We start from the raw sequence: 14438 nt of genomic DNA on the forward strand, positions 1-14438 counted from the left end.
AATAGCTACTATTCAACTGCCATGCAAATGATATATAGACCAAAAGCCAATTCAACCTAAACTCAAGAAAGTACCGAATGCTCCCAGATTAACTAGGCATTTGCAGAGAAATGAAAGGGGTATGCACTGTACTGTTTTTTCAATTTCTGTGTGGACTTGAAATTTTTCAAAATAAATAATAAAATCCAGCCTATTCCTCATAACACATTTGTTTATTAAATATAAAGTTATTTAAAAAACTAAGCTAGGTAAAGTATTATATATCAATGTTCTGAAATCTCTTACTTTAAAACTACTATATTTCCCATGGTACTTTAATATTTTGCTAAAAACATGGTAAGATAAATTCTCCCTGAACATTATATGCCATGATAATAATAACCTTTGGCAAAGAATTAAAGTATGCATGTACATTTCAGAAATGCATATCCACTGTCTTTGTTCTAACACAGCCATTTCACTGACAGAATTGTAGGCTGAGTGCAGGCCCCCAAATCTACATAAATTCAGGATCTAACAGGTACCTTTAAGGAAGGTAAAAAAGACAATGGCCCCTTTAAAAGATTGTGGCATACGTAAGATTATAAACAGACAAATACAAATTTTAAAAGGAGGTTTATATGTTTCATTCAAAACATTCTAGTTATATAAAGATGTCTTTGTACTGGGTAGAGATCAGAAGTCTACTGTATTTCAAAGAATTAAACTTATAAAATCAGGTCAGTATAAAGATTCCAACATTATTACCACTTACATGGACTAATAAAAATCATACTTATATAATTAAGCCATGACATTTCCAAATTTGGGACACAAATTATTAAAATGATCACAAGTATCATGTTAACAAGTATGTAATACCCAGCTAAAAGGCTGGCTTATATTAGTCATCTGTTAATAACAGTGGGGAAAATCAAAGGATCCTGGCATTTTTTAATGAGGTATAACAGCATTATTAATAGAAAACACATATATCTAAGCAAAAAACAAACAGCAATTGTGTAGAGTAAGAAAACATTCAACAGAGGCTTACAAAATTACCTGCATCAAATTCAAATTCTGCTCCATCAGCACTGGTATCACTTTGAAGACCACCCCCATTGTCCAGCCCCAGTCTGTCTTCATGTTCATGGTCCATAGCTACTTGAGGTTTCAGGGGCTGAGCTGGTCTATGTAAGCTAACTCCTTTAAAGGCTGGTGTCACCACAATGAACTTCATCCACTGCCTTGCCAGTGCAACTAAACCTTTCTTTAATGTTACCAAAGCAGGAAGTCCATCACTCTATAACAACAATGACGTGGTTAGAAGTAACCTAATGTAATAATAAGGGTTACCAACTAAGTGCTTTGCATGCATTTATTTATTTAAATCTCATAATCCCCATTTAGAAATGAAGCAACTAAAACCTAGATGTTAAGTAATTTATCCAAAGTTACCCAAGAGAGTCAGGATTCAGTTATAAGCTGACTGTAGAATCCAGTCTCTAAACACAACACTTCATCTTTGTCATAAAACAATACAGCAGAAAACAATACAGCAGCACCAGTCAATATGACACTACATATGGGATGAAAGAGTGGGATTCTCCTTAAGAAGCATTCAATCCACTTTACTTTTTTTGTCAAATAAAGAGTCAAAATGTATTTTGAACTACTTGAAATATTCACTAAGCAAAGATGAAATAAAATTATTCTCTTCAAATATTAGGTAACTATCACCATTTTAACATTTAAAAAATTGAATTACTGTAAGTTAACTGCTAGGCATAGATGAATTTGTAACTGCCTTGAAAGTTAAAGGAATTATCAGTAACAATTATACAATTTAAAATATATTTTATTCTACATGGTAATGATTGTAAGAAAGAAACTTCTGGCTGTTTTCCTAATAGAACCTTAGCCTAAAGAGAAAATACCTGGCTAATTTGATTGAAGAATACCATCTACTAGAGGGCAGGAATCACCCCCATTTACTTTCTGAGGAACGTCAAGTCTACTAGCCTGTCCTTTCATTCCTAGACTCAAGTAAGAAGGGCCATCTTGTGCTCCTTCCTCTTACAAGGAAAGCACATCTGACAAAGCATCCAAAAATGAGAAATGCCTGCCATTCTCTCTGTTCTATCTTCTATAACTAGATGGGCAAGTAGGCTTATACAGTGGATCTTCCAGTCTTCAATTCACAGGGAGGGAAGTAGAAAGAACTATACCAGGCTTAAGTCCAAATATCTTAATCAAATACATCACAAGATTTTTGACTTGCCTGGCCAATGGCTTGACTGGCTATTAGTAATACTGATACACTGGTCTTTAATTTGACTAAAAATTCTTATATTTGACCAACTGGACAGAAGCTTAGAGAAGAGAAGGTAGATAATTAAAGCTCTAAACCCCTAATTTTGATGTATTATCTGCTTTTCTAGGGCAGAGATGAATTGTATTTATTTTGTGCAATTATATAATTTTCCCTCTATCATTAGTCCTTATTTTATTAAATCATGTGAAATTTGACTCTAGTGATTACTCTCTTGCTTGAAAACTCTTTATACCTTTAGCTTCCAAGACATCACTTTTTCCTGATTCTTCTACCTCTTCCTTCCTACTCTGTGTACCTCTATCCAACCTCCCTACCCTCCTTTAATTGTGGCATTCTTCAGGATTCCATTTCTGATCAGTTTCTCATTCAACATATCATCCCTAGAAATCTCCTCTATGTTCACAGCTTCTATTAACACCTTTATGCTGGCAACTCCCAAATCATTCATCTGAATGTGATCTTATCTATTGATGTGTATTTCTAACCAGATTTCTCCTTTGGACTTCCCACATGCATCTCAAACCCTGTGTGTCAGTGGTCCTGCAACAGAACAGAGGCTTCTTTAAAGCTAACATGGTTTCAGTAACTCACCATTGTAGCATCATCAATGACAGAGTAATTTGCCTGGTGCAGGTAGTGATGCAGTATATTACACAGCAAACATGAAGGATTTTCTTGGAGAAAGCGGGCAACTTTTGTAAGTCTGTTGTATTTACTTCTTAGGGGAAAATGTACACTTTTATTCTGAAACCAAGCCACAACAGATTCAGAATGGTATGCATGAAAGATTCTACAAATAAAAGATATCTGGCAATTAAGAACTTGCAGGTTTGATATCATCCCATAATGATTAATAATAAGGGATCACTTTCAGTACCAAAGTTTGTCTAATACTTGTAATATTTAAAGACATACCTCTAATGCTTCTGTCATTATGCATCCCATAACAGCACAAATTCTCAAGGTTCCTTCAGTTTCTAACTTGTTTAAGGATGACTTGAGTTGATCAATGGGAACAAGCCAGGCACCAACAGCTGGAGTTGCTGTACTTAAAAGGTTCAGCTGCCTTTTAAAATAAATAAAAAATCATAAAAATAAGTGTCAAAATTTGTATTTCAATTTCTCATACCTACTGTACTCCGTGGCTATTTCACTTAGGCAAAACTACTTTCTTTTCCTTTTAACCAATGATAAATTAAGAAAACATAACTAAGAAATGTAAAAAATGGACAATAGAAAAAAATTTTTAAAAAGCCTGTCAGAAGTAAAAAGAGTAAACAAAAGTCTAAGGCAGAGGGACATGTAAACATAAAACTAAAGTACTAGGAAAGAAATTGCCATCAAACAAGGTAAGAATAATGTCTACAGAAAGTATCAAGTAGGAATGATAGAAAAGGAGGCAACTTTAATACTAGAAATATCTGAAAGTTAAAAATATATATGGAAAACAATTGTATGCTATTTGAAATAAAGAAGAAACATCAAGGGATAACACTACATTTCAAAAACATTTTACCTAGAAAATGCATGCGTTGCAGATCTAACATTGGTGGGAGCTGCAAAACTAAACCAAATTTCCTTAATGGTCAATTTCATGCTACATGAATCTGGAGGTGGAGGCATTAGAGGCAGATCTTTTTTCAAATCATCAGATTCAACTCCTTCATCCTATATAAAACACCAAAAAATTATTAAGATACAGTCCCTTAAAACCACTAACACAGAGGTTTACTAATGTCCTAGGTGCAAAACCTTTTATCAAATCAAGTTCTACAGATAACACTCTCACATAAAATAGATAATATGAACCTTGCTCAGCTTAAACTTCTGATTGTGAGAAATATCTATGGATCCTTCCTTGAATCTTCAAGGAGCACAGTCTGAAAAACCACTGCACTAGATCTTACAACTAAAGGGTTTCAACTGATCACTTCATGTGATCATTTTTGTTTAGGGATGCTGAGTGTTACTTTTTCCAGATGAAGTAAGAGAGAAAGAGGTCTGTGACTAGCCAGAGCTCGTATAACTATTAATATTATATATTTGCAGAAGTTATATTAATACTATAAGTTGCAGAATGGGTGATAGAATTAAGGTCTTCTGCTTCGTAGTGCAATCTGCTTTCCATTAAATTTTAACTGAATATTTCAAACTTCCAAATAGAGTGTCATAAAAAATACTACTGTAGCGTATGTTCAAATAAATAACACTTCATAATAAAAAAATCTTACATGCTATTACTCTCTGTATTGAGAAACAGGAATAATATTTTTGAGATATGCAATCACTACTCTTCAGAATGCAGAAAGGTAAGAAGCATATTAATATTTTTTAAGATTATAAACCAAGTTTTTTAAATTTCAAATTGAAAATATGTGCTACAACACCACATTGGTTTCTCTGGATGTTTTTCTCTTTCCTTTTCAGTTAATCTAATTTTCAAAAGGATCAGAAGGGTATGTATATATGTGTGTTTAAGAACAACATTTACTAAGTTCTTTTTATGTGCTAGGTACTGAATTAAGCCTTTCATATGTATCCTCTGCTTCAATCTTCATAACTCTGTAAGGTCAATATATTACCATACTCCTGTTACAGGTGAAGAAACTTAGGAAAAGGTAAGTAACTTGCCCAACATCACCAATCAGTAGCACAACTTTTATGCAATCCAGAATTTTGAATATTTTTTGTTGTCACTCTTACTGTACTCATCACCATGAAATTCTACCATAACAAAATTAAAAAGTGAGTTAAATATAAGGTATTATTCAGAACTCTAGCTGAAATAAGCAGATACTGACAAAAATATTTAAAACATACATAAAATACTACCAATAACAAAACTAATTATTTAAAAAATGACTTCTGCTAAAAACATACAAGGCCTGCCTTTCTTAAATTCAACTGATTCATTATTTCAACAAATATTTATTAAGTGCCTAATATAAGCAAGTTATAATGGTAAGTACCAAGATGGATATAAATATATTAATACTTATGATACCTTTCAGAAATTATATTCTAGTAGTAGTATATTCACCAATATGCTTTGACTAACATTTAAACAGACATCACAAATCCAAAATAGGGAAAGACAAGAAAATATACTCCAGAAAGTAATTTTGAATTGGGTGTGTAGTTTTCTAAGTTATTTTCCACAAAGCATTATTATTATTAGAGATTCACCAACTTGTTCATCTGAAACTGAATTTCCATTTAAGTCTGAAGAAGGGCTTGTCCGGTCACATGGAAGATTGTCATCAGAGACATCAGTATTATAGCCACTGCCAGTTGGAGAATCAGAAGAATTATTGGATGTCAGCACTCCACCCCTTTCTGTGACATTAGCTTTACCCATAATTCCAAAACTATTATATAAAACAGCACCAGACTGTCTTCCTCCTATAAAAATAAAGGAATTTATTAACAACAATGGATAAGTGTCTCAATGCTGTACTCTAGAGCATCCGTACAAAATTTCATAAAGAACATTTTTTCTCAAGACTTTGGCCTTATCTATAAAAGTAATGTATGATTGAACTATCAGCTAAATAATTATAGGCATATACAACTACTATTAGTAAAGTAGTTACTACATTATAAATGACTAAACCTAAAAAAGTCTTATGCACAATTCAACCTTCCTATTTTATTATAAAATATTATTAAGTAACATAAGAAAGCAAATACAATTCTAAGTCAGTATTTTTCACTGAATAAAGGATTTACAATGTTTAAATCCTATACGGCAAATCTCTACTAATCAAAGATCCAGTTGTCAAAGATGCAAACTTTCCAAAAACTGAGTGGTTTTATATTTTATTCAGGAATTTTTTTTTCTGAATCAAAGATAGTGCTCTTCAAGCACTGAGGTTTGGTCTGCATGCTCTGCCTAATTTTGAATCACAAAATGAAGAAAAGCTTCACTTAAGCAATTGGGACAGGGCACCCACCCTTCACAAATAATCCCAGATAGCACATTTTCTGTTTTATTATGTTCATTCAGGTTATTGAAAGTTACAATTTTCAAAACATTTCAGCAATGTAAGGCCAATTGGTCCCCCATTTGAGCAGAATTCAACAAAAAATGCTTACCTTTTATGGTTAAATTTTCAAGTCCACATTCAAACATTATCCAACCCCATTTTTCTTGGCTAGGACCTATTCGAGTTACATCTGGAACAGCTTGCTGATCAGTTTCATCCACAAAAGTAAATTCATCCAACTCCTCTAGAGTAAATAAAACTTTGGACTTCTCAAAAGGAATAGCAGTGATGGCACAGGTCCCAATGTCTAGTATCCAAAGAAAGCAAAATGACCATTTTTAAAGACAGAAGTTTATATTTTAAAAAAAACAATTTAAACACTTGGCACACTGGTTGTCTTAAAAAGATATCTTAGTACTGTCAAAAAGAAAAATAAACAAATGAACCAACTTTTAGAATAATGTTGCCTAAGACGGAGAGAAGAAGATTCCAAATAATTACCAAATAATTGCTCAAAGGTAGTATGCATTTGTTTCTGAAAGATTATAGGATATTCTAAAAATATAAAGTTAAAAAGCTCTTAAATAATTCAGCTGTACAGTTTTAAATACTTTCATCATTTTACAAAATAAAAATTATTTTAATTAATTACCCAGCCCTAGGAAAAATATTTTTTCTAGGAAAATTACTACCTTTACTAAAAGACTCCTTTATGCGAACATATTTTATATAACTATAATTTATCACAGACATTGTCATAATTCCATTGCTTACAGATGCAATAATGGAAATTCACATCCTGAGTGCCTGGAAGTTTTATTTTATTTTACTTTTCATTTCTGTCTCTGATTACAGAAAACGAATACACAAAAAAAACAATATACAAAACGTAAACTTACCACCCAGAGATAACTTGTTTACATTTGATGCAAATTGCCTTCTCTAGCCCTTCAGAGATCATTTTGGAAACCCAGCTTTGGTTCTCATTTTTCATGTGACAGTAAACCACAATAACTTCCTCAGATCATTAAAATTTTTTCAAATATATCATTTTAATAGCTATATAATATTCCACCATATGGAAATACCATTCTTTGCATTTATGATTAGAAAGTATTTCCTGCTCAGGCAGTAAATATTCACCTACATTTAATTTTCTCATTATTTAATTTTTTTATATTTGTCTCTAATCCCATGAACTTATTCTGATATCGGTATAAGGTGAGAATTTCTTTTTTCTTTTTTTTTTTTTTTTTTTTTTGAGACAGGGTCTCGCTCTGTCACTTGAGCTAGAACACAGTGGTATCATCATAGCTCACTGCAGCCTTGAACTCCCAGGCTCAAGTCATCCTCCTGCCTCACCTCCCAAAGTGCTAGGATTACAGGCATGAGCCACCAAGCCCAGCCAAAGTGAGGATTTAACTTGAATTGTACTTAAATTTCTTGTTTAGGTAATATTTTCACATAGATCAAAGTTCCAAAAATTATGAAAAAGTATACCACGAAAAGTCTCTAACACCACATCCAGATACCTACACTTCCCTTCCCTGTGTGGATAACAAATATCATAAGATTATTAAGTACCTTTTGACAGCTACCTAATGTACATATAAGCAAAGACATTTACATTTTTTCCACATTTTTACACAAATGTCCACCTTGGAATTTCATTGGGAGTTTTGTCTTTGATGATAGTTTTTCTGGACGATATACCTTTCAAAATTATATAAGGTGGTACTACCTATGGTCTGTACCCAAGTGCAAGCTGATTACCAGTGCAAACTACAGAGCTGTGAATTCTTTTTGTTTCACTCAAGCCACTATATTTCGCAAAAGTTTCAGGACGACAGATCTCAGGTAGTCATGAAAAGTCTCTTGAAAATCTCTGGTCAAATGCCTTTGGCTTCATAAACAGAATGGTAAAATAAGCCTTGAGAAAGTCACAACAGTTACATAGACCCGGAATGCAGACTGAAACCATGGAACCTTCAGAACCTATAAAATACAGTGAGCAAACTCAAGGAATTCATTTATTCATTCAAGATTGGTCACCTGTTCCACATAAAGATTTTAGCAGAGCAATCATCTCAAATATAATTAACAAACCCAATATTTTTCTGGATTGAATATCTTACAATCTCAGATGATTTAAACCTCTAAATGACACAATATACTAAACAGCATCAAAAACATTGAAGTGATATGTAACATCTCTACTTTTCTGTTTTATCTCACCAGGGACTTTAAGAAGAATGTCTGTCACTCTTATTGCTGCTATATTTTACAGACTAGGCTCTCTGGTTTTGATTAATATTGCAATTAATTCTTTTTAATATATTGCAATTAATTCTTTTTAATAAATGTTACAAACAGAATAATGTTAAAAATAAGAAAGACTATAAAGATCGTGCTCTCTCTGTTCTATAACAATCAAGCAGATGACATGAAGAAAACACATAGGAGACAGAAGCAGTTCTTAATTTGAGGCCATGCCACTTAATTTCTTACCAAAGTTTAGCCTCCATTCTGCACAGGATGCAGTAAGTAGTTAGATATCATGTGTTTGACGTATGTAGAAATATCTTTCTCTTTCTTATAAAATACTCAAACTATAGCAATATTCAAAAGAAAAAAATGATGTTCCCTTTTGCAAAATCCTGTAACATTTATACATGCCAAGGAAAAACATGTTTGTTGTAGAATCCTACCTGTTGTGTCAAGACCCCTAAGTTGTCCATGAACTCGATGAATGTTTAACTTGGCTGCAATTTCTTTGCCTTTTTCTGCTCCAGCATTTGATCTGAGAGATCCAGATGACTGAGGTTGCATCTTAGTGGTATGAACATACCTATCAAAATTTGATGTTCTACCAGGTTCTGCATTGTTTGAAGTCTCTTCAACCACACCTCTTTATGAAAAAAGAAAGCAAATTGGTTAACAATTAAATAATATAGCTCAGTGAAAACATTTACCTAAATGAATTTTACTATTGCATAACGGCAACAATTCATATACTCTTGTTATTTTACATTAGAAATTAGCAATGAATTTAACTCCACCTTTGCTCTTCATTTCAGCTTAGTTTAGACTAAATAAAAAAGCAGATTTTAATTTCAGAGTTATTATACAAAACCAAGGTTCAAGTTACTTAGTAGGACTGTAGCCTGGGATAACTTACTTAATTCTGAGACTCAGTTTTATATCTGTAAAATGAAGTTAATGAATAGGATCTGATGAGAGTAGGAAGATTCCAATGAGTTGTTTATCATAAAATTACATATTAGAAATGATGATGTAATCTAGCAAAAGGGATCAAATTTATAACTTATTTCCAGGTCTGGGCATGCATGATATTTTGATCTTTAGGCTTCAAGTCACTGAAAACCCATTCAAACTTGCTTAAACAATAAGGAACATTTTTGGGCCACAAGCATTAAGGTCAACTTATTTCAAAGGGTTCAGGTCTACTATCTTGCTAATATTTTGGCCTGGCCTTCCTCTGTATGGGGATGTTATACCCTCAGGCAGGTAGCAAGATGGCTGTAGCAGTTCTGGACTTCAATCGTTTTAACATTATAATTCTCAGAAATGCATTTAAAAGATGATCAAGGCTTGCTTTTAAATCCAGCAAGATAATAATAGCTCAGATTAACAAAATCTTTCTTACCTGTTCATACGAACTTGTGTAGCAATTCTGTCAAAACACAATGCCACTAGGGAAACATGAGTCACACTCCTACTAGGAGCTGTAGTTGGAGATTCTTCCACTGAGGCTTGTAACAAACATAAGTTTACCTAACACAAAAAAAGGTCACAAATTTCAGAATTGAAAAGTGAAAACGTATCACTTAAACATAAAATATACAAAGAAATGGAAAACTACAGTTAAGATGGCATATTTATGCATCTGACAGTGATGAAGACAAGGATTATAAATACAGGCTCGTAAAATAATAATTAACTTATTACTGGATGGATATGGGATATTTGACTAATACCTAATATTCTGCTTAAGTAAATTATATTACATTAACTCTACATTAGATCATCAAAAGAATAAAATATTTTGATATTACACACTGTTCTACCACCACTCGCTTTGGTAGATGCAAAGGATAAAAGACCATCAAAATGCTCTCCTCTTTCAGGGAAAAATTTTTTAAATATAAAATTGTTACCTTTGGTATGCTAACATTAGTCTGAAGACCTTTAATTGTTACATTATCTTGCTTCATTATAAGATTTGTCTGTGCTTGTCCTTGGTTAGTTGTTCCTATTATAGGGTGCTCAGTTTTTGTTCCTCGAACATCTTGTTTGGAAGATAACTAAAATGGTTGAAAGTGAATTATTTCACAGAACTTTCATAATTTCCACATCACCCACAACAGCACCTTGCTTTGTCACTGTGCCCCTCAATGCCCATCTATGTGCCAGCTGCCACTGGTTTAATACCCCATCTTAAAATCCAAACCTTAGAAAAGCTAGGAAATAGACTGGTAGTTTCAGAATTGAGAAAAGTAATATATACTAAAGTGAATTCAGCCTATAGTGAAAAAGATAGAAAAAATGATAATAGTAATTATAAGCTTTTTTTAGGATCACTAAATTCTGACTTGAAGGCAGACTTGGTCTCTGATAATTGGCTCCTTGTTGGCTGGGAATATTTTCAAATTTCTTCTTTTTTTTTTTTTAATCTCAACTACCCTAACTCCCTATCACATGAAATGTCAATATATATTAAATAATTGGTTCACTAAAAATAATCAGCCTCACTTTCACCCTCTCCTCTGGTCCCTGGTACAAATATGATCCAAATAAATTTGAAAATCAAATGGAGAATCACCAGAAGAGCCCGAGATGTGACTGCAAAGCAGCTGGCTTCATGGATAGAACCATAGCATCAGTAGAATAACATATAATAGGAGGCAGTGATTTGATTCATTAAAATGAACAATAATAATCTCAAAAGTAATATTAAGAGACAACTCAGCTAATCGTAAAGGAAAGTCAAAAAGTAAGCAGCTTTGCTTTCTTAGAAAAGTAGAGTATCAATCCTAAAGAACGTTCATTCACTCAGGGCCAAAACTCTTTAGAAAAAGCTTCAAACTAAGCTATTTTCGAAATGAAAGGAAAAATAAAGCTATTTTTTAAGTAAATATTTTTACTACTTTTCAATTCATAGTACAATTATATATGCTATCTTTTACGAAGCCAATACATATAAAGGCTTTCACAACATGTCTATATATTCTGACTTAACTTGAAAATAAAATTTTGATATATTCCAGTTTCTCCAGCTTTCGATATTCTGTACACGTGATACTAAATTTGCTATGCTCATGGAATAAAAAAGTTCTTACATTTTCCGAAAAGGTGGTCTTGCTATTTTGGACAGCTTCCCTAAGGACTTTTGCATGAAGACCATCTACAATTGCAGCTGGATGTCGGGTACTAGCACAATGAACCATTGCTTCAATGTATCTGAGGGGGGAAAAACAGTAAATGAAAAATTTCAATAACACTAATCCTATGACCTAGTTTATCTAAACATATCAGTGAAATTTAGCACATTTGAATATATATAATAATTCTTCAACACTGAAACGAGAATTTCTAAGCTATATTTTCAGAAATTGTACAAGGGAAACAGTACTGAGATTTTATCCTCAGTGTCACCATCCCTATCCCAAGATGAAGTGTTCCAGATTGCGCAATAGTGTTTTCTTTCACAATCTCCTAAAGATAATTTCCTACATTTCTCATTTGTATGACATCTCATAAGAATTGTAACAATGTAAGTTATCATGGAAAACTATACACCTTTGCAGTAAAAGGAAGACTTTGATGAAAATTGGTCCCCACCGAACCCCTTCTTTTCTCCCCTCATTCAGCACTCTGTGTTTTCCACACAACTTCCATTATGTTCCATTCTCATTTTTATTCATGTTAGTTTTGTCTCCCTCGATAGACGATAAGCTCCTTGCAAGACAGAGCCTCTATTATTTCCCCCTTTATCCTTTCATTAACTAGATAGTAGTGAGAATATGAAACACAAAAAGTAGTTCCTGAGTATTTAATCATTTTATGCTCATTAGCCCAAAAGCAAACATTAGATATATATTGTAACATAATTATTATAATATTATACAGTCAGTCCTCTGTACCCATGGGTTCCACATCCACATATTCAACCAATTGCAGACTGAAAATATATTATTCAAAATACAAGATTCATGGAATACAGAGCCCACAGATATGGAGGGCAAACTTTGCGTGTCCACAAGTTCCCCAAGGCTGACTTGAGCATCAGCAGATTTTAGTATCCATGTGGGTCCTGGAACCAATCTCCCGCAGACACAGAGGGACAAATGTAACTATTTAGGCTGAGAAAATAACATGATAACTAACTAAAACAAAGAACTCTTTAAATATATTTTCATTTTTAATCAATCAAAATAGCTATCAACAATCTTCCATATGAACATATCATATTATGTATACTTATATCACATACAGTTATTTTATAAAGTAATAGTTACATTTTTAGACAAAGGCAATACCTGTCCAAAGCTTCAGCAACCAGGGGAGTCAGAACAATATCAACGGTTCCTTTTACTTCAACTATGGCTGTTGTCCTGGTCTGGGAGACTGGTTGATCCAGGGTCCACTCTTCTGTTAATGTTTCATCATCTGTGTTATCAACGACTTTCTTATCCAGTGGAGTATACGGTGTACTACACAGTTTAACATGGAAAGCATATATTAAAAAGACCGTGAACAAGAATAGAAGTTGGAGCTTCCTTAAGATGAGTAAAACACACACATCTATTTCAACTAAAAATTTCATGGAATTGGATTTGATATTTTATGTCTCAATGACAGGCCAAAAAAAGCACTAAAATGAAAACTGAGCAAAGATGGTTAATATATCAAATGAGAAAATTTTTTGATATATCTACTTGATGGACCTTTTCTAAAATGTAAAAAATACAATACTGAATTCTTATTAGTCCCCAATTTTGATATGTCAAGTTACAGCTTGCACAGTATGTTTAACAGAAATGCTACTGATTACTTATTAAAAGTAGCCAAAGCCATGACAGACAAAAGGACTGAATTATTTGAGCAAATTTATTCTTAAAATAAGTCCATACTCAAGTAAAGAATGGTTATTGCTCAGAATAAAGTCTACCTATCTCAGAATCAAGGAAGATTGACTTTAAATGTTAAAAGTATATTATCTTTACTTACTTTGAAGTTGATCCTGAAAGTTGCATGCCTCTGTCTAGCAAAGAATTAGCTGTAAGTCCCTGTTTGATAACCTAGAACATAAAATATTATAGTCTAGTCAATTTTATATAGTAACTGATATTTGTGAATATCCAAATTTCTTGTTAATATGATTTTGATATATTTGATATAAATATTTAACAGATAAATGGAGAAAAATCACAGAAAATATTCAATTGGTAATTTCATTTTGCTTAGTCAATAAATGGCAGAGCAGGGTTGTGAGGGATGAGCAGTAAGAGTAGTAAACGACTACAACTAAGACTTAAAAGCAAGTACTTCAAACGTCTTTCCTCCAGAGTTCCTATTTAAATTGAGCTTTTTACTCAAGCTAATTTTAGTCTTCTCCTACTACAACCAATTTTTAAGTGGAAAAGAGACTCACAGAAATATTAAACTATAGGAAAAGCTAGACTTGTATTTTACATCTATAAAAGATAACAAATAAAATAAATGAACCTGACTAACCAAACTGAAGCTTCATAAATGCTAGTCAGTTATTCAGATTTAATGGAGAAAAATAACTTTCTTACTTCCTATGTTCTGTTTCTTTCTTTTTTCCTAACAGCTCAGCCTCTGGTAACCATCCTTCTACTCTCTACTTTCATGAGATCAGCCTGCTCAGATCCTGCATGAGTGAGATCATGAGGCTTTTGTATTTTTGTTTGGCTTATTTCACTGAATATAACACCTTCCAGGTTCATCCATATTGTTGCAAATGACAGGATTCCCTTCTTTTTCATGGCTGAGTAGTATTCCACTGTATGTAATACCACATTTTCTTTATCTGTTCATTCACTGATGGACACTGAGGTTGATTCCACATCTTGGCTACTGACAATAGTACT

At 32.9% G+C, this 14438-nt stretch overlaps 1 protein-coding gene across 1 annotated transcript in view; it reads right to left on the bottom strand.

The window, feature by feature from the left end:
- The window catches only part of KIAA1109 (KIAA1109 ortholog), a 176047-nt gene that overhangs the window by 81367 nt on the left and 80242 nt on the right, over positions 1-14438 (bottom strand). Inside the window, exons 30-41 of the mRNA XM_045552328.1 lie at positions 13552-13622; positions 12861-13034; positions 11661-11781; positions 10479-10625; positions 9968-10095; positions 9009-9208; positions 6410-6607; positions 5505-5716; positions 3831-3982; positions 3230-3380; positions 2906-3058; positions 1042-1282 (exon numbers count right to left, since the gene is read on the bottom strand). Of these exons, the coding sequence (XP_045408284.1) occupies positions 1042-1282; positions 2906-3058; positions 3230-3380; positions 3831-3982; positions 5505-5716; positions 6410-6607; positions 9009-9208; positions 9968-10095; positions 10479-10625; positions 11661-11781; positions 12861-13034; positions 13552-13622 (1948 nt within the window). The remainder of the gene's footprint in view (positions 1-1041; positions 1283-2905; positions 3059-3229; positions 3381-3830; positions 3983-5504; positions 5717-6409; positions 6608-9008; positions 9209-9967; positions 10096-10478; positions 10626-11660; positions 11782-12860; positions 13035-13551; positions 13623-14438) is intronic.

The sequence above is a fragment of the Lemur catta genome, chromosome 5 (genome assembly GCF_020740605.2).
Source record: "Lemur catta isolate mLemCat1 chromosome 5, mLemCat1.pri, whole genome shotgun sequence".
Classification (NCBI taxonomy): Eukaryota; Metazoa; Chordata; class Mammalia; order Primates; family Lemuridae; genus Lemur; species Lemur catta.